General features: G+C 40.8%; 3 protein-coding genes across 3 annotated transcripts; all 3 read right to left on the reverse strand.

Annotated features, from left to right (window-relative positions):
• Positions 1-9740: 9740 nt before the first annotated feature.
• On the reverse strand, positions 9741-10136 carry LOC145800659 (uncharacterized). Its single transcript, XM_082890378.1, has one exon. It carries the CDS (start codon positions 10134-10136, stop codon positions 9741-9743), a length of 396 nt encoding a protein of 131 aa, XP_082746504.1.
• Positions 10137-10700: 564 nt separating this feature from the next.
• LOC145800660 (uncharacterized) lies at positions 10701-13575 on the reverse strand. The gene is made up of 5 exons (XM_082890379.1): positions 13473-13575; positions 12911-13092; positions 12353-12814; positions 11360-11746; positions 10701-11252 (listed from the first exon to the last, which is right to left on the reverse strand). The coding sequence occupies exons 1-5, from the start codon at positions 13573-13575 to the stop codon at positions 10701-10703; spliced, it is 1686 nt and encodes a 561-aa protein (XP_082746505.1).
• An 84-nt stretch (positions 13576-13659) lies between these two features.
• On the reverse strand, positions 13660-14661 carry LOC145800661 (uncharacterized). Its single transcript, XM_082890380.1, has 2 exons — positions 14278-14661; positions 13660-14172 (listed from the first exon to the last, which is right to left on the reverse strand). Exons 1-2 carry the CDS (start codon positions 14659-14661, stop codon positions 13660-13662), a joined length of 897 nt encoding a protein of 298 aa, XP_082746506.1.
• Positions 14662-18452: the final 3791 nt, after the last annotated feature.

The raw sequence follows: 18452 nt of genomic DNA on the forward strand, positions 1-18452 counted from the left end.
ATTTAGGGTTGGTTTGTGGTACACTAAATAATACAAAAAGTCAAAAAGTCACTATCCTATTTAAGTCATATCATCTTATTTAAATCACATCATCTTTCTAACAAATCACATCAAACCCAACCCAAACTCAACCCATATAAGCCAATAAGTAAAAAAGTGTACATTTTTAGAACATCTCAAACCAACCCTTATTTTAAGCGGGTTATGAGTTCATTTAGGTTTTGCACGACAATCAAATCTAAAAGGCTTAAATAGGAGGTTTTGGTGGCCGAAATCGTCCGTTCTGATTTTCATTTTCCTAATCCCATGCTCCCCTCGAACTAGGGACTTGCTGGAGTCGGTGGAATTTGAAACGGGTTCCCTCAACTTAAACTTTTGTGACGAGTCAAGCAATGAAAAAATTAAAAATCTGATAGAAAACACGCTTTTCATAAATTTGTTTTAAAAAAAGTTCTCTTTTTAGTGTGATCTTTTTTATTAAAAAAAATATTGTATATAAATTAATTTGACAAAAATAAACTTCAAAAATATATTTTAAATTTTTAAAAATTATTTTTGCTCTCCAAAATGATAAAACTATATAAAAATGATATGCACTTTTGATTCTTTTATTTTTTTCACGAAACTATAATTTTTAGTTTTTTCAAGAAAAATTCTAAAACAAAATTTTAAAAACACCAAACATGACCATTATACTGAAAGTATGTTTTGCAAACACACTTTCTTTAATTGAAAGCATGTTTACAATATATATATATCATAGAGAGAAAGCATTGTTCAGAGAGAAAGCACTGCTCTTAATCGCACTTTCATGCAAGCGCTATTATGAGCATTTTCACTAAATGCAGTCTAGTTATTTAATTTGAAAATAAAATAAACCTAAAAGGTTATTGACCCCATACTCGGAATACTGCCCCCAAACATCCTTACCCCATATTTGCAATGATGGGATTGAACTCCGAATTCAAACTCACTAACCTAATAAGAGTGTCTCAACCACCAGATCAATCTCTTAGTCTAACTAGTCCACATTAAATTATATGCATTCGTTTAGAATGTGAATTAGCTTTTTGATTATTTTAGCGTGAGACTTAAAAAAACTCGTTTGGGATAGGTTTTTTAGTTTTTTTGACTTATGTGAGAGAAAAAATAAAATGATTATACTTTAGATATGACATTTTGTCTTATTGACTTTTTAATATATTTTATCGGTATAACAATTTTGTATTAATTTTCTGTGTTTGTATAAATATATATTATTTTTAACTGAAAGAAAGTTGTTTCTTGCTCGAAAGGATACAAATAAAGGGTACTAAAGAGCAGATAAGGATGTAGCTTGAATTATTTTCTTCCATAGGTATTGCCAATCCATAGGTAACACACATAAAATAGATGAAAATATTTGATAGTGCCATAGTTCTAATTAGGCAACCACCAAAATGCCGAAAAACCATGAACCACAAATTTTATTATACTCTTCAGAAAGGATCTGTCAAATTGGAAACCTGTGACAGAACCAAAAAAAAAAAAAAGAACACCATTTTATTAAGTTTTGTGGATGGTGGCGGTGTTGGCAGCGGCGCCGTTGGCACTAGTTTCTTCAGGTGGACAGCATGTCACGCATACTGGTCTTGTGAGAACGATAGAGCAGAGGCAGCACTTTTCGCATTGGCCGGGGCACCCTATTAACCATAACATCATATTATTTAATGAACCAATTTGGGAAGAATAATTTTACAAATTAAAAGAAACACATAGGTCTTGAACAAAATGATGTGTCTCATATGCATTGTATCACTTAAAAGTTGTAAGTAGAGAATATCACTTATGACAAAAATTCTGCATAAGATATTTTCATTTATTTAAAATTAGGGAAAACACCTAATGTACCAATTTATTTATTTTGAAAAAAAGAAAAAAAAAGAAAAGAAATGAACAATAGGATTGTGAAGCTTACCAAACTGAGCAAGAGGATGATCGGTTGGGAGACTAGTGAGATTGATCAGAGATGGAAACCGACCCATGGCTGCTTCAGTGTGCAAATATGAAATGGAAACTAAGAAGAAAAACCAAAAGAAATTTTTTAACGATGCCATATATATAAATCAAATGGAAGTTGCAAGCTACTTTGTGTGGGTAATGTCTTTTACCCTCTTGAATCGATAATGATATGATCTACTGAGTATATCACACTGCTCCTTTTTTATAGCAGACTAGGCAATTCATGTACAGATTGGGTTAATTCAATTGATGAATAATTGCTGCTTGGGTTTTGGAAATCATCAGTTTGTCTGTAATTAGTAATGATTAAGGCCCCACCTCTATAAGATCCCTACAAATCTGAACCACTCTTGATATGAACCCTACACATATATGAGTGGGTCCTACACATACATGGAATGTCATGATCACTTTATGAGTGTGGGGGTCATCCCCAAAGAAAGTCCCAAACATTTCCCATAAAGATAGAGTAATGATTGAGCCTCCCACCTCCACAAGACCCCCACAAATTTGAACCACTCATGATGTGGACCCCACACATACATGAGTGGGCCCCACACATATATGGAGGGTTAGGATCATTTTAGGGGTGTGGGGGTCATCCCCAAAGGGGGTCCCAAACATTTCCAATAAAGATAGAGTAATGATTGAGACCCCATCTCCACAAGACTTCCACAAATCTGGACCACTCATGATATGAACCACACGCATATATGAGTAGGTCCTACACATACATACAGGGTGAGGATCACTTTAGGGGTGTAGGGGTCATTCCCAAAGGGGGTTCCAAACATTTCCCATAAAAATATGCTGCTTTTATCTTAAGTTGTGAAAAGGATTAAGGTTTTACAATATATATATATATATATATATTTTTTTTTTCTTTTTTGTTGCTCGAGGAGAATGTGATATGGTGCTCTAACTTAATATTTATTAGTTAAATAAGTAGGACTCATTGTTTTTTGTTAGATTTTTAGAAAATAACGTACCAAATGTCAAGTGATAAATGGTATGAAATAATATTCCCAAACTATTAAATAATCATTCGAAAATAATGTTGCGTTATGCAGTCATTTCATTTCAAATCAAATTAATTAGTCATAGCTGATAATTAACTGCAAAAATACTATTATCACATCATTAGAGCATCTCAAAGAACCTCTTTAAAATATTGGTTGTTATAACTAGTATCATCATATTTTAATCACTCTAACAGGCTAATTATTACAATAATTATTTTAACAAAGAATTTAGTTACATTTACAAAGTTTTTGAAGATTCTTTAAACAGTTTGTGTAAATAAATATATAAAATAAAAAGTAGTATTGAAATACATAGATTAAAAAGAAATTAAACAAAATAAAGAGTATATATTTTTTATATTTTATTTAATCAAAAAAATAAAAAGCATAATAAGAATTGCTCTTATAGATATACATTATTTTTATGTAATAAAAAAATTATTTGCATACTATTTTAGTGAAAAGTTTACTAGTACCACACAAACCAATGTTGAGAAGCTTTGTCAATGGTTGAGTCATAAGTCAACTGTAATTAAACGGAAAATTTGGCCATAATCACGTCTTGCCTTTCTTTCTTTTTTTTTAAAAGGACCAAAAAAATTATACTTTTAAAATCCTCTTATAATTATAAAGTCTTATATAAAGGATAAAAAATTTTAGATTTATATTTTGTGTGACAGATTTACCCCTTCATACACATACTCTCTATCTTTCTCCTCTTTCTCTCCATCAGTTTGTTATTTCTCTCTCAGCTCTTTCTTTCTCTATCTCTTTCTAAGAGCTCTCTCTACCACCACCACCACCACTACCACCATCACCATCTTTACTACCACGACTACCATAACGACCATTGTTTCCACCACCTTCGTTGTCTCCATCAACACCGTCTCAACCATCGATGTTGTTCGCCACTGTCACCGCCACCGCCACCGCCACCGCCACTACTACCACCGTTTCACTACTAGCATCTCAACCACCAGCGCAATTCGATGCCACCATTGTCATCCTTAGCATTCAAGACTTCAGATCTAAGATTGATGACCTCATATTTGAGATCTATCATCTCAGATCTATATTCTCTCTCTCTTTTTCTTTTTGTCTCCTTATCATGCTCTGTTTTTCAGACAGTAAACTTTTACTTTGGTTTGAACCAGATCTAAGGAAATATATGTGCTCTCTCTATCTCTCTATTTCTATATATTTTTCTCAGGTATGTGCTCTGTTTTTGTTTAACAGAATGAGAGTAAAATTTTACTCTGGTATGTGCTCTGTTTTTGTTTGACAAAATAAGAGTAAAATTTTACTCTTATATGTGCTCTGTTTTTGTTTGACAGAACGAGAGTAAAATTTTACTCTGGTATGTGTTCTGTTTTGGTTTAACAGAATGAGAGTAAAATTTTACTCTAGTATGTAATATGTTTTTGTTTGATAAAATGAGAGTAAAATTTTACTCTGGTATGTGCTTTTTTTTGTTTGATAAAATGAAAGTAAATTTTTACTTCTAAGGAAATATATATGCTTAACGATATAAAATTTTATTTTGAATCATAATAAATTTTTCTCTGAATCAGAGTAAAGTTTATTATGATTCAAAGTAAAATTTTATTTTGAAATATACTGTGAGAATGACTTTACAGGAGAGCTGATATGTGTGTGTGTGTGTGTGTGTGTGTGTGTGTGTGTGTGTGATATAGTAAAAGAAACAAGTTTTAAAAATATTACGAGGTTTTGGAAGGATCTATATAATTCTTGTCCTTTTGAAAGACAAATTAGATAGTGAGGGGTCTTTCACCAAATTTCCTGTAATTAAACATCATAAATGTATTAAAATATAAAAATGAAAAATATAGATATTAAATTATTAAAACAAATTACCTTAAAACTAAAATTTTTAGAGTACTTTTTCAACATTGATCACGAAAGACAAAAATATAAAAGAAAAATCAATGTAGATATCTTGCTTTGTTTTGAAATAAATATTTTTATTTAAATATATTTTTAATTTTTTATACATTAATTTCTCGTAAAAACAAACTTCAATGTAAAGTAAATAAATAATATTTAATTGCCTACACCGTAATAAATAGTATTTAGTAGTTGTGCGTACCGAATACCGCACTAAATGATCGTGGATCGGAGCTCCGCACCTAATTGGACTATCCAGAAACTGAGACCCTGCAACAATGAGCACCATTAGAGCTGCCTGGCCGGGGTTGGCCGAATAACCCCTCCGGTGTGGGAGTAAGTGGTTGGAGAAGAGGGAAGATGCTCTCTAAGCGTGGAGAGTTGTGTTTGAGTGAGTATGGTTTAGCTTGACTTAGTTACCTTCAATGTGAAGTGAGTGTAGTTTGTATAGAACTTCTTTCTTGTTGCCCAAGATGGTTTCATGGAGCTTCGGTGTTGCCAAGTTTCCTTTAGCATTGCTCAAGGTAAGGGACCATCTAGTAGTTGATAAGGGATGTACATACTCATTGTAGTCATGCTGATAACAAACCACATTTCCTTGATTAACCATTTCCGTAATTCTAGGTGAAAGGGACCAGTTGAGGTGGCATCTTGCACATGCATATACTCACAGCTCCCACGTTTCTCAGATAGGTTCCTTTGGCTCTGTGTCGTTGTGCCTCGGCTCGGCCCTCTGTGAGATTGCTTATAGAGATGGGCTGGCCTAGCAGGATATCTTTGTATAGGCTCGGCCTATTTTGGTCTTTGGTGATAGGTTCGGCACATCGTTTCGGTACATAGATTAAGTCCTACAGCTTGGCCCAGTCCAGTATCACAGTTGGGCTAGCCTTTCCATTGCGAGCTGGGCTCAAGTGCTTGAGGGCTTGGGTTTAATGGATTGGGCTAGCCCAAGGCTTGGATCCGGCTTATTTCATATTCAGTCCCTTCATTTGCCCCCTAGCTCGCACTAAGGTTCCCCTTGGGAGGAGCTACTACTTTGTACTCCAAGCGTCGCGTCGCTTTGGATCTGCTCCAGTTCGGCCTTGGTGACAGTTCAATCCTGACACACGCCTCCTATCTATGTCTTTCCATGGTGACACGTGGCGGCATGGTACTAGTGCGCAGAGATAGTGCGCCGATTCCATACAGATGGGCATGATTATGTACCTTCGCGCCGGTTGGGCGCAATAAATGCTCTGGGGGTGTTAATTCAAACCCCTTTGTCTATCTCCAAACTTTGGAGAGTCCAAAACCCTTTCGGTTCCTCTACTTTGGTCCCGATAGTGCTCTGTACAGACGTTTCGTTGCCATTGCTGCTACCATTCTCGCTCTCGTTCCAAGGCTCTCTACTTGTCGTTGCTGTTTTAATCTCTGTAAGTTCCCTTGAAATTTATCTTTTCTTCTACTTTTCTGTCTTGATCGCCCTCTTTGGCCCTTCCACCATTGTTTCCGGCGTCTGGCTCTACTCCTTGCTGAGTTTAAGTTTTGTCTTCGCCCTACTAGGTCTGGATAATGGGGAAATTTCGGTCATTAGTTGATACCCCTGAGGCAATGGCCTCGTTTCGCCGAGACTATGGTATCCTTGACGATGTGACCCTTTCGCTGGTGAAGGTTGATGCCAAGCGCATGGGTACTAGAAGTACTGTTGCTTTTCCCGTCGCTGCCATTGTTGAAGGAGGGGTCCGATTTCCCCTTGATCCCTTGGTGCGCCGTTTCCTGCACCAAGTTCAGCTTACCGCTATGCAGGTGTTTGTCAATTTGTTCCGAGTTGTCTATGGTGTCTCATCTCTTAACAGGTGGTTGGGTTTGAACTTCGACATCTAGGACATTTTGTGTTGCTATACCCTTTCATACAACAAGGATTATAGCACTTATTGTCTTTGTGTTCGCTCGGCCGATTGTCATCTTGTAATTGGCTTACCTGATTCGGAAAAACACAATGACGATTTTTTGCAAGTTGGTGGTAATTGGGAGTTTCTTGTTAGGACTAAGTTCCAATCTGAACGGATGCCCTAGAAGGATGGCTACCCAGGTCTGAGTCCTTCTTCCTAGTATTTTTGTGTTTTTGCCTTGTTTTGAATGTTATTTTAACGTTGTTCCTTGTTTCTACAGAAGCTTTCCATTTTCAGCGCAGGCCGAACTAAGAGAATGCTGAGGCCATCAAGGCTATTTTGAGATATAAGAACAGATTTGCACCCGAACTGCTAGACTACTAGGCGACTTATCGTTCCACCATCCCAAAGAAAGCGAGGCTTGCTGCGTCTCTTCTCGATTCTAATACTGAAACTGACACGTCCCTTACCCCTCTGGTCACGAACTGCCGCCGAGGCGAAAGTTTACCATCTGAGAGGACACCTTCTCCTGCCCCTAGTTTCACAAACGGTGGGTCAATGTCAAAAAGGAGAGAGTTAGTGGACTTGGAAGCGGAGGCTTTTGGCTTTTCTAATGTTCTGGGAGCTTCTTGGATTAAGGCCAAACCAAAAAGCCTTATGGACAAGAAGCTGGAGATAGGGGCCTCTGGCCCTTATGCTGCTGCTGTCAAACCCTCTGCCTCAATTGCTAAAAGGGTGAAGAAGAGGAGGAGGGAGACTGGCAAGATGATAATTGGAGAGGCTTTTGAAGATCCTATTGAGGATGAGTCGTTTGAGAAGTGGGAGCCGTTTATTTTGCATCAAGGCAGACCCATTTCTACTTCTGATTTAGTCGTTGTTTCTGGGGACTTTGCTTTTGACCTAACCAAGACTTTGTTGATGCCAGTAGACATGGCAGATCATAACGAGCCCGATGATATTTCGATCATAAAGGGAACCCTTCAAATGATGACTGCTGTAAGTGTTTCTGAATTCTTTTGGTGTTCTTTTACTGTTTGCTTTCTTTTAATATCTTGTTATCTGCTGTCTTTTAATATCTTGTTATCTGCTGTAGTGTATTCAAAGGATGCACCTGTCAATCACCAGAGCTGAGGAACTAGAGAAGGCTGTACTGGAGGCCGCCATGAATGCTGAAAGACTAACAGTGAATTTAGAAACCGAGAAGGAAAGACGCAGGATTGCTGAGAGAGAGGTATTCTATCTGAGCAAGGTTATCACCTTGGCTGAGAAGTCCAAGGAAGTTTCCATTGGGGTCCAAGCCCAACTTGAAGGGAAAATGGCTGAGTTAGAGGCAGTTATTGAGGTGATGTCCGCTGAACGTTCCGCTTTGGAGGCTAAGTATTGGTAGCAAAGTTGGGATGAAGCTGGGCCGCTTACAAAGAAGATGTGCTGGTATTGCGAGATAAGTTTTTTCTGAAGGGCTGGACAAGTGCTCTGACCGTTGCTCAAATTCCTGAAGGGTCTCCTTTGTTTCAGGATATTCCTGTTCCCTCAAAGTCCTTGGGTTTGAAGTTTGCTGCTAACCCTGCTATTCTTCCAACTAAGATTTCCCTAGGGACTGATTCTGTAACCAAGACTCTAGAGAGCGATATTACCAATGAGACAGTGAACGTTGAATGGGGTGAAATCCTAGAAACTGAAGCTGTGGGAGATGTGGTAAAAGAGGCTTTTATGTCTCAAGAAGTTGGAGCTACCTCTATTTTTCCTCCCCAAGATGGCCCGGATAAGATTGTGGATGCTACTCCAGAAATTCCTCATGCTGATGAAAGTTAAAGTGACATTTGGAATGATTTGAAGTTTTTCTTTTTACATTTTTCTTTTTCTCTTTTTTTACTTTTCTGCTGTACCGGCGCTCGGTCTTCCTGACGAGTTGCCCCCTTAAGTTGGTTAAGACAATTTCTCTTTCTTCTTGCTACTGTTTTGTAGGGCTAGCTATGCCTTTGATAGAATTTTACTTCTGATATTGCAGTCTGATATGTTTTGTTTTCATACCTGTGTTGTTCATATTGTTTGCACCCGACCGAGAACTGTTGGGACCACAAGGCCAAATAGATGCTTGGTCTGCATGGTTGTATTGCTCTTTGTAATTGAATAAGAGAGACTTACTTAGGTCCAGGTTGGATTTTAAGAAAAATAATTGTTTGCCCTCACTTGGAGCTATGTAAGATTGGTACTGAAGAACTCGCTCTTTGGGAGAGCTGCTTAAGTGTCATTGAATGGGCCAAAAAGATTCAAAGGAAAGAAATCATACTCAGGTCCAGGTTGGTTCCAAGAAAACAAGTGTTTGCCCCCGTCTAGAGCTGAGTAAGACTACTGTTGAAAGCTTGGTCTTGAAAGAATTGTCCAAGTTTGTTCCAACTTTGGTTAGATGCATCAGTACTGAAGTGTTGATGTGATGATACTGAAGAAATTTTGTGATTTCCAATAAAAAGAATTGGGCATTGAAAATTCGTTAGGGCTGTTTCCACCAAGCAGATCCACTTAGCTAAGATCCATTTTGGTGGCTAAACATAACTCCACCAAGCAATCCCACCTGGCATGTTTGAGTGCAGACCAAAACTATGTTCCGTTCGGTCATTTCGAAACTTGTTCCGTTTGGTTAAAACCAAAGCTAAATCCATTTGGTAAACACTAAAGCTAATTCTGTTTGGTGAACACCAAAGCTAAGTCCGTTTAGTAAACACCAAAGCTAATTTTGTTTAGTAAACACCAAAACTAAGTATGTTTATTTTTGAAATATGCCCCTAGGGCCTGGATTATAAAGTCCAAGTTAAACAATAATCTGTTTTGACCACAATGATGTGCAGGTGCTTGGAAACAAAAGTTCAAAGAAATGGGAAGGCATTTTCATTAACCAAAAGATAAATGCTTTTACACTTGATAGATAATTGTGGGGTTTGGTCTATTGATAGTATTTCTTGAGGTTTGCTACATGCCAGGGCTGAGGTATGGCCTTGCCCTTGATATCCTCCAAATAGTATGCTCCATTTCCAATAATAACTGTAACCTTGTATGGCCCTTCCCAATTAGGTCCTAATTTTCCTTCACTAGGCACCCTTTTGTGATCCATGACTTTCCTCAAAACCAATTCGCCAAGTGTGAATTGCCTTGGGAAAACTTTTTGGTTGAAACTCTTGATGAGCTGCCGCTGATAAGCTACAAGTCTGATCAGTGCTGTTTCTCTTCGGCCTTTTGCCATATCCAGTGCTTGTGCAATACCTTCCTCATTACTTGCATTTTCAAACAGTTCCGATCGGAGGGTTGGGAGACCAACTTCAAGTGGAATAATAGCCTCCATTCCGTAAGTTAGGGAGTAGGGTGTTTTCCCCATTGAGCGTCGTGCCGTGGTTCAGTAGGCCCATAACACATGGGGTAACTCTTCAACCCACTTCCCTTTTGCACTTTCGAGCCGCTTATTTACTCCGTTGATGATGGTTATGTTCGATGCTTCTACATGCCTATTACTCCGTGGGTAGCCCGGAGAGGAGTTCTGATATTTGATCCTGAGGTCGGCACAAAATTTCCTAAAGATTTTTCCGTCAAACTGTGTTCCATTGTCTGCAATCAGTACTCGCGGGATGCCGAAACGTACCACGACGTTCCTCATGACAAACCGCTTTGTGTCTGCTTCTTTGATGCTTGCTAGTGCTTCAACTTCAACTTCAACTTCAACCTACTTGGTGAAATAGTCGATTGCAACAGTGAAGAATCGTTTGTTCCCAGTGGCCCGTGCCAAAGGTCCAAAGATATCCAAACCCCACTGGGCAAAGGGCCACGGGCTAGTGAGTGGAGTAAGAGTTTTGGCTGGCTGATGAATTAGTGAAGCAAACCTCAGACACTTGTCACACTTCTGAACGTACTGCTATGCATCTTGCTGCATTCTTGGCCACCAGTACCCATGAGTGAGGGCTCGGTGCACCAATGACCTTCCACCAACGTGGCATCCACAAATCCCATCGTGAATTTCGTAAAGAACATTTTCGACTAGATTTGGATGCACGCATAACAGATAGGGACCAAGGTAAGAGCATTGGTATAGCTTCCCAGATGGTGAGACCCAAAACCGAGCTGATCTGTGTCGAACTTTGTTGGCTTTCTTCTTGTCTTCGGGGAGAGTGCAAGTTTTCAAAAAGACAAGTATCGGATCCATCCAGCTCGGTTCTAGGTTATTGCAAAGGACTGGAGATGCAATGCTTGGTTCTGGCACAAACTCAACCCAAACCTTTCTAGCATCTTTGGCATCTACTGATGAGCCGAGGCAAGCTAGTGCATTAACATGACTGTTTCTGTTCCGATTGATTCGTTCCACTCGTATGGATTGGAATTTTTTAAGTAGATCCCTTGCCCTGTCTATATACATGGCCATTCTTTCGTCTCGTGTTTCATAGACCCCAGTGAGTTGGTTGACAACCAACTGAGAATTATTGAAAACCAGGAGTTGATCTACCTTGAAATGTTCGACACTGTGTAAACCAGCTAACAATGCTTTGTATTTTGCTTCATTGTTAGAAGCCTTCCAACCAAGCCTGAGAGCTTGCTCCTAGATAAATCTTTTGGGGATATAAGTACTACCCCTGCTCCCGAGCCTCGGTTATTGGATGATCCGTCAACGTAGAGTTTCCAGATGTTAACAATGAAGAGTTTCCATGCTTCTAAAGTGCATTGCTTTCCTAGTTCGGTGGCGCGTGACACCTGTACCGAGCTGGAGTTTTGGTGTTCGGTGCTCTGGGTAGGAGCGAATTCGGCAACAAAATCTGCCAAGACCTGGGCCTTGATTGCTGTTCTGGGTTGATACCGAATGTCAAACTCACCAAGCTCAACCACCCATTTCACTGTGCGGCAGAAGAAATTGGCTCGGTTGAAGACAAATCTGAGGGGGAATTCAGTGAGGACATTGATGGTGTGACCCTGAAAGTAATGTTGTAGCTTCCTTGAGGTGATAAGCAGTGTGTAAGCCAGCTTCTCCAAGGGTAGGTACCGTGTTTTGGTATCTAGGAGAGTCTTGCTAACATAGTACACTGGCCTCTGTTTCTTTTCAACCTCTCGAATCAGTACTGCGCTTACGGCGTGATCTGAAACTGCCAGATATAGGTATAGTTCTTTCCCTAGTTTTGGAGTGGACAGGAGAGATGGTGTACTGAGATACTTCTTGAGGCCTTGCAGTGCTTCGGTACATTTAGGACCTTATTCGAATGTAGCCTTTTTCCTTAGTAGCTGAAAGAAGGGCTTCATTCGATATGAAGACTTGCTAATGAACCGATTCAGGGTGGCTGCCATTCCGGCCAGCTTCTGTAGCTCCTTAGCCTTTGTTGGTACTTCGAGCTCTTATATTGCTTTGATTTGATCCAGATATGCCTCGATTCCTCTGTGAGTCACCATGTACCCTAAGAACTTCCCTGTTCTTACCCCGAAAGTGCATTTCGAGGCATTGAGGCGAAGCTAATGGTTTTTCAGGATATTAAAAACTTCTCTCAGGTCTGTAAGGTGGTTTATAGCAAGCTTGCTTTTCACTACCATGTCATCTATGTAAGCTTCCATAGTCCTTCCGAGCTGGTCCTTGAACATTCGAGTGACCATTCGCTGGTAGGTTGCTCCAGCATTCTTGTGGCTGAATGACATTACTTTATAGTAGTAGGTGTCTCTTGGAGTAATAAATGTTATTTTCTCTTGATCTGGACCGAACAGTGGTATCTGGTGATAGCCGCTATAAGCGTCCAGAAAGCTCATACACTCATGTCTTGCTGTTGAGTCTACCAGTTGATCAATGTGAGGCAGAGGAAAGCTATCCTCGGAACAAGCTCTGCTAAGGCAGATAAAGTCAACGCAGACTCTCAATTTTTCGTTCTTCTTTTTTACTACAACTGTGTTGGGCAGCCATTGTAGGTACTGAATTTCTCGAATTGCCCCCGATGCTAGGAGCTTGTCGACCTTTGCAATTACTGCTTTGGTATGCTCAACTGAGGATCTTCGGCTTTTCTACACAATGGGCCGAGCAGAAGGGTTGATGTTGAGTTTATGGCAAGCAAAATCTGGATTCAACCCTGGAGTATCATATGTTGACCATGTGAATACCTCCATATTTTCCCTCAACAAATCCAGCAACTGAAGTTTCTCATCAGCGCCTAGCGAGGTACCGATAAGGAAATACTTTTCTGGGCCATCTTCCTTCACTAGGAAATTTTTCAAATCCTCTACTATCTTCTCTGCTGGGGATCCTCCGATATCCTCCAAGACCGACTGTTCGGCTATTTCAACTGTCTATACCCAATTACAGAGTTGTTTAGCCTTCATGGCTGCCATGAAGCAATGTTTTGATGTAACTTGGTCCCCTGAGATCTGCTCTACTTCGTGTTCCGTTGGGAAACGGATGAGCTGGTGGTACGTTGAGGGGACTGCTTCCATTTGATGAATCCAAAAACGACCGAGTATGGCATTGTAAGGAGATGGTGTATTAATAACCAGGAATTCTATTTGTAGGATCCTTGTCCCAGCCACAACTGGCAACACTATCTTGCAAAGTGGCCATTCAGGCGTGAATTAAAGCCGACCAATGGAGCTACCACTGGGGTGTGGTGCTGCTTAGAGAAACCGAGGTTCTTGAACAAGTGATAATACAATATATTTGCTACAATACCTTGATCTACCAGGACTCGTTTCACGTCAAATCGTTTCCCAATTCCCACAGTTATAATCAATGCATCAGTATGTGGGCACTGAATACTTTCTAAATCCTTCATAGTAAATGAAACAGTGCATAAGGAGGGCTTAGGTACTGTTCATACCTTTTTCGGCACGGGCCCTACTGACGAGACTTGTTGAATCTACACAGCTTTTGCAATTTCTTCTTGAAATGCCTCTTCTCGCTCATGGCTAGTTGTACCATGAATTACGTTTGTTACCAACCGACGTGGATGCTCGATGTTCGGTTCTAGTAGAGGGTTCCATTGTTCGGTCACCACTTTGTCCTGATCAATATAGTCTCGGAGGTGCCCAACAGTTACCAAGTCTTCCAGGTGTTGCTTCAATGCTCTACAATTCTGAGTCATATGCCCCCTGTCTTGGTGATAGGTGCATCTGAGCTTCTGGTTGCGCCGAGTTGGATCTCCCAGCATTTTTGGCGGCCAAGTAAAGAATGGATTTCTCTTGATTTTTTCCATAATACGATAGATTGGTTCCTGGAATACAATCACAACTGCTTCGTGGGATTTAGACTTGTCTACTTCATTCACTGTGAGTCCTTGGTGTTCCTCTTGGTCTGCTCTTCTTTTGTTCCGAGCTGTTTGTTCAGTTGATGCTACCTCGATGGAGATCTGATCATCTTCAAGGCAAGCGCACTGTTCAATTTTGGTACGCAAATCTTTCAGTGTTGTGGGTGGGCGCTTGGTAAGTGATTATCTCAGCTTGCTTTCTGGACGCAGACCGTGTTTAAAAGACATTACAGCCATCTGTTCACTGTAAACGTTTTCCTCCAGATCGTTATATTCTTCCAAATACCTTCTAGCATAATTACACAGCGTTTCCTCATGTTCCTTTTGGAGACCGAACAAGATGTCGGGCACTTTTGGGATCTTAGTGTTGGAGACGAATCTAGCCAAGAACTCTTCAGAGAGCTGCTTCCAGTCATAAATTGATTCGGTGGGGAGACGATCAAACCATCGAAGTCTAGATTCTCCCAAGCTGGATGGAAAGACTTTGCACATCAGAGCCTCGTCTCGGCTCCACAAGGACATCATCTGCCGATAATGGCTGATATGTGTTAATGGGTCTGATTTCCCATCGTATGACGTGAACTTTAGTAGAGTGAATTTCTTGGGAGGTCTCATAGCTTCAATTTCTAGGGAGAAAAGAGAGGAGACGAGCCGATTCAATGCTCGGTGCTCTCTCTGATAGACAATACAGTCATGGCGTTGAGCCTGATGATCTCGTCATTGCTCATTTTGTCTGTTGTCGATCAATCAAGTATGGAGATCCTGAGGAGGATACTCTATCTGTTGGCTGGCTATTTTTTCCCTCTTAGCCATTCTCAGACGTGAACCACGGGTGTGGCTGTTTGCTGCTTCACTTTGTATCAGGATTGGCTGACTTTGCTGCCCAGATTCATGTAGACACCTCATTTTTTACCGACCTTAAGACTCAGACGTCACCAGTTGAGCGCTTGGTGATATTGCATATTGTGCTCGTTCAGAAGTTTCAGAGTCTCGGCTGCGAGCCTTGCTTCCGGACTCCCGGGCTCTTTTGTGCCTTGCCTCGGTTTGCGAACCAGGTCCCGTTTTCTCTGTTTTCTCTTCCCGAAGGGAGGGAGGGGTCTTGTAGATCATCTCTCAGTGGCTGTAGGCTACATTTTGTGGTCGTAGGCCATTTTTCCCGTTTGGAGCCCGGTTTTTGGTTTTTCAGAGCTGACGGCCGTGTGCCTCGGTTCGGGACCACCTAACCACCTCCGTTTGCTCCCGTTTTTGGTATACACATTATTTCCTCCCTTTTGAGGAACACTGTGGCCCGAGAGACCAACTTCGTGGTCGAACGCCACCTCCGGTGCTTAACAGCCCATTTTCGGAGCCCCAGGCCGTGCGTTTCGGTCCCCCGAACCTCCGTTTTGCATCCGTTTTGGTTCATTTTTGGTGGAGGCCTTATTTTCATGATTAGGAAGCTTGTTGGAGGGTGGGAGGCCAACAATTGTTTTGAAAAGCCAGCTTCATTCCTTCATCGCTCTCCGACGCCCGTTTTTCTCACTAAAAAGCCAATGTTGACCACCCCGGAGCCACTTTCTTGAACCCTAAACCCCATATTTGTGTTGTACACACCTGGGAGGCCACCAATATGTGGTGGCCGACCAGTAATTGTGGCTGACCCTTTTGACCCCCTCTAAAAAATGGTCTTTTCTCTCTCCTGTTTCACTTTTTTTGGGTTTCAACCACATAGTTGTGTTGTGCACACATGGGAGGCCACCTTTTTGAGGTAGCCGACCAGTAATTTTGTTTGACCGATTTGACCCCTGGTCGGCCGACCATGGGGGGGTGGCCGGCCGACCACCTCAACTTTTTTTACTTGGCCGGCCAAACTCCCCTCTACAAGTGGGTCCCAGCTGTGTATTTTGTTTCCCCCTAGATTTTGTATCAGGGGGGGTGCCCTTTTGAGGGGAAATTTGAATTCATTTTTCCCCTCTTTTTTCTCCCCTCCTTTGCCTATATAACCAGCCCCTCAGCTGCACTTTTAGGGGTTACAAATTTGGTTTAAGGCTCTTGCATTCAATCTCTCTCTCTCTCTCTCTATTCCAACCCTCAAAACCACCTTGCTCCTACACCATTTACCCTACACCTCATAGCACAAGGCCTCCATCCTCCATTCTAGAAACTTGAGGCTACTTTCCAGAGGTGAAGAACTTCCAAACTTGGCCCAAAAGTTGTTGAAGCATTGGTCTACAAGGGTGAGTCCCATTTTCCCTCTTTTGTGCCTTGTTTTGCTTTGTACCTAATCCTTACTTGCTAGCATTTTTGGGCTCCGACCCAAACTGTAAATAGTTATATTTTGAGCCCCTTTTCATGTTTGATTAAGGGTCTTTCTCTGTTTGAGGCCAGCAGCTATCACTTGCTTCTTTAACTCTCTTTTAGGCCTTATTTTTGCATAGAATTTTAGGCCTATTTGTGAGCTGTTTTGGACTTTTTCATAAACTGTAAAATAACTTTTTTTGAGCCCCTCTTAAATATTGTTGAAGGGCTCTCCTCTGTTTGAGGCCTCCTTCTATCATTTGCTTCTTTATCTCTCTTTTAGGCCAATTTTTGCATAGTATTTTAGGCCTATTTGTAAGCTGTTTTGGACTTTTCCATAAACTGTAAAATATCTTTTTTGGAGCCCCTCTTAAACATTGTTGAAGAGATTTCCTCTGTTTGAGAACAGAAGCTGCTACTTGTCTCTTTACCCCTCTTTTAGGCCTTTTCTTGCATGATAGTTTGGCCTTATTTGTGATTATTTTCGTGGCTTGATGTAAACTATAAAGTGCCTTATTTTGAGCCCCTATTCAACTTTGTTGAAGGGATATTTTCCATTTGGGGCCAGCTGATGTCCCTTTGTGTTTAATCTCTTTTTTTAGGGCCATTTTTGCATGATAGATTAGCCCTATTTGCATTCATTTTTGGGACTTGTTATAAACTGGAAATATACATATTTTGGGACTGTCTTGCATCTGTCTTCATGCTTCATGATCAAATAATGCATGTTTTGTATAGCTATAGGCCAATGCATATGCCTAGTTTTGTGTTTCGGGGCCATTCCATGCATCGAGTGCCATGTTTCCATGTTTCGGGATCATTTTGCATCACATTTTAGTGCTGAAACTTGCATGTCTATTTGCCATATTTCGCGCCTTGCCATGTCTTGTTAGAGTGGCATTTGTGCCTTAGGCTCGGTCCTCGGTTTGCGTGCATGTGTGCATGCATTTCGAGTGTCTCATTTTCATCTCATGGCTACCGATGTGAGTGTGGCTGAGGTCCATTCATGTTGGTGCAAGTCCATTGTGCATTGTGTATGCCATTTCATTTCATAGCATTGTGTATGCTAGGTTGTATGTTAGCGCATTGTGTATGCCATGTTACCTCGTGCATCGTGTATTCCATTCCATAGCATTGTGCATGCTAGGTTGTATATTAGTTGTATTCATGCATGTCATGCATATCGCATTGTGTTGGGATAGGAGTTAGCCCGAGCACGGGAAACGAGGGACGTTTCGTACTTCGAGTGACGGAACGTGTCTCAATTCCCAGTCACCGACACTCCGGATTATCCATGATGGAGTCTCGGTCTTGTTGTGTTTATGTGTGCATTCATTTCATATTAAGTCGTGCAAATCGACTCCTCGGCCATCATGCATCGATATGCGTGATTGGTAGCACGAGGATCGAGGACTACACTCCCTGAAGAGTAGTCATGCATACATATGTGAAAATACTTTGCCATGCCTCTTTGTTGCTCTCTGTTGCAGCAAATCAGAAATCGACAGCCTTTCGGAGCTTGGCACGCATTCCAAGAACAATTGCAAACAGAGGCAAACCGGGACATCGCGAGGGATTCTCCGCACAAGGCAACCCGAGCATGCATCATTCATCATCTGAAACAGATTTGAGGCAGTCCCTGGCTTGCATGCCAATTTATTGCTTTCCTAATTTAATTTGTTAATTAATTAGGGTTTTGTACATATTTGGACTGTAATTATTCATTTGGGACTGTATATTATTTATTCGGACTCTCTGCGCGAGGGCAATGTTGTAATAAGTGTGCGTGTGTGTGATGTATGTCTTCCAACCCCACGTCTTTCTCCCTTTTATTTATCAGCTTATGATGGTTAGATTAGGGCATGTTTCAATTAGCATACAGTATGATAGCATGTTTGCATTCATTCATCTGTCTTGCATGCACCGGGCTCGACGCATCATACTAACTGCATTTGTATCTCAATTCCAAGTTGAATACATGTTAGTTGTAGCATTTCATATGCCATGTTTAGAATAGCCGAGCCTATCTTAGTTGCATTTTTTGCATGTGTTGCATTAAGGCATTTCTGTATAGTTAGGATCATGCATGGATTTCTAATTAGCTTCTGTTTTGGCTTGGAGTACTCGGT

Source organism: Camellia sinensis, chromosome 10 (genome assembly GCF_055761805.1).
Source record: "Camellia sinensis isolate YWXY chromosome 10, ASM5576180v1, whole genome shotgun sequence".
Lineage (NCBI taxonomy): Eukaryota > Viridiplantae > Streptophyta > Magnoliopsida > Ericales > Theaceae > Camellia > Camellia sinensis.

Excerpts from the sequence above, each read along its gene's own strand:
- LOC145800659 (XM_082890378.1), bottom strand. The coding sequence starts at position 10,136 with ATGGAGGCTATTATTCCACTTGAAGTTGGTCTCCCAACCCTCCGATCG.
- LOC145800660 (XM_082890379.1), bottom strand. The coding sequence starts at position 13,575 with ATGAAGGATTTAGAAAGTATTCAGTGCCCACATACTGATGCATTGATT. Across the intron at positions 13,093-13,472 it reads ACGAGTCCTGGTAGATCAAG|TTGAAATAGCCGAACAGTCG; the intron begins GTATTGTAGCAA and ends GGGTATAGACAG. Across the intron at positions 12,815-12,910 it reads TGTTGAGGGAAAATATGGAG|AAAAGCCGAAGATCCTCAGT; the intron begins GTATTCACATGG and ends CCCATTGTGTAG.
- LOC145800661 (XM_082890380.1), bottom strand. The coding sequence starts at position 14,661 with ATGAGACCTCCCAAGAAATTCACTCTACTAAAGTTCACGTCATACGAT. Across the intron at positions 14,173-14,277 it reads TTTACAGTGAACAGATGGCT|TGCGCTTGCCTTGAAGATGA; the intron begins GTAATGTCTTTT and ends AAAATTGAACAG.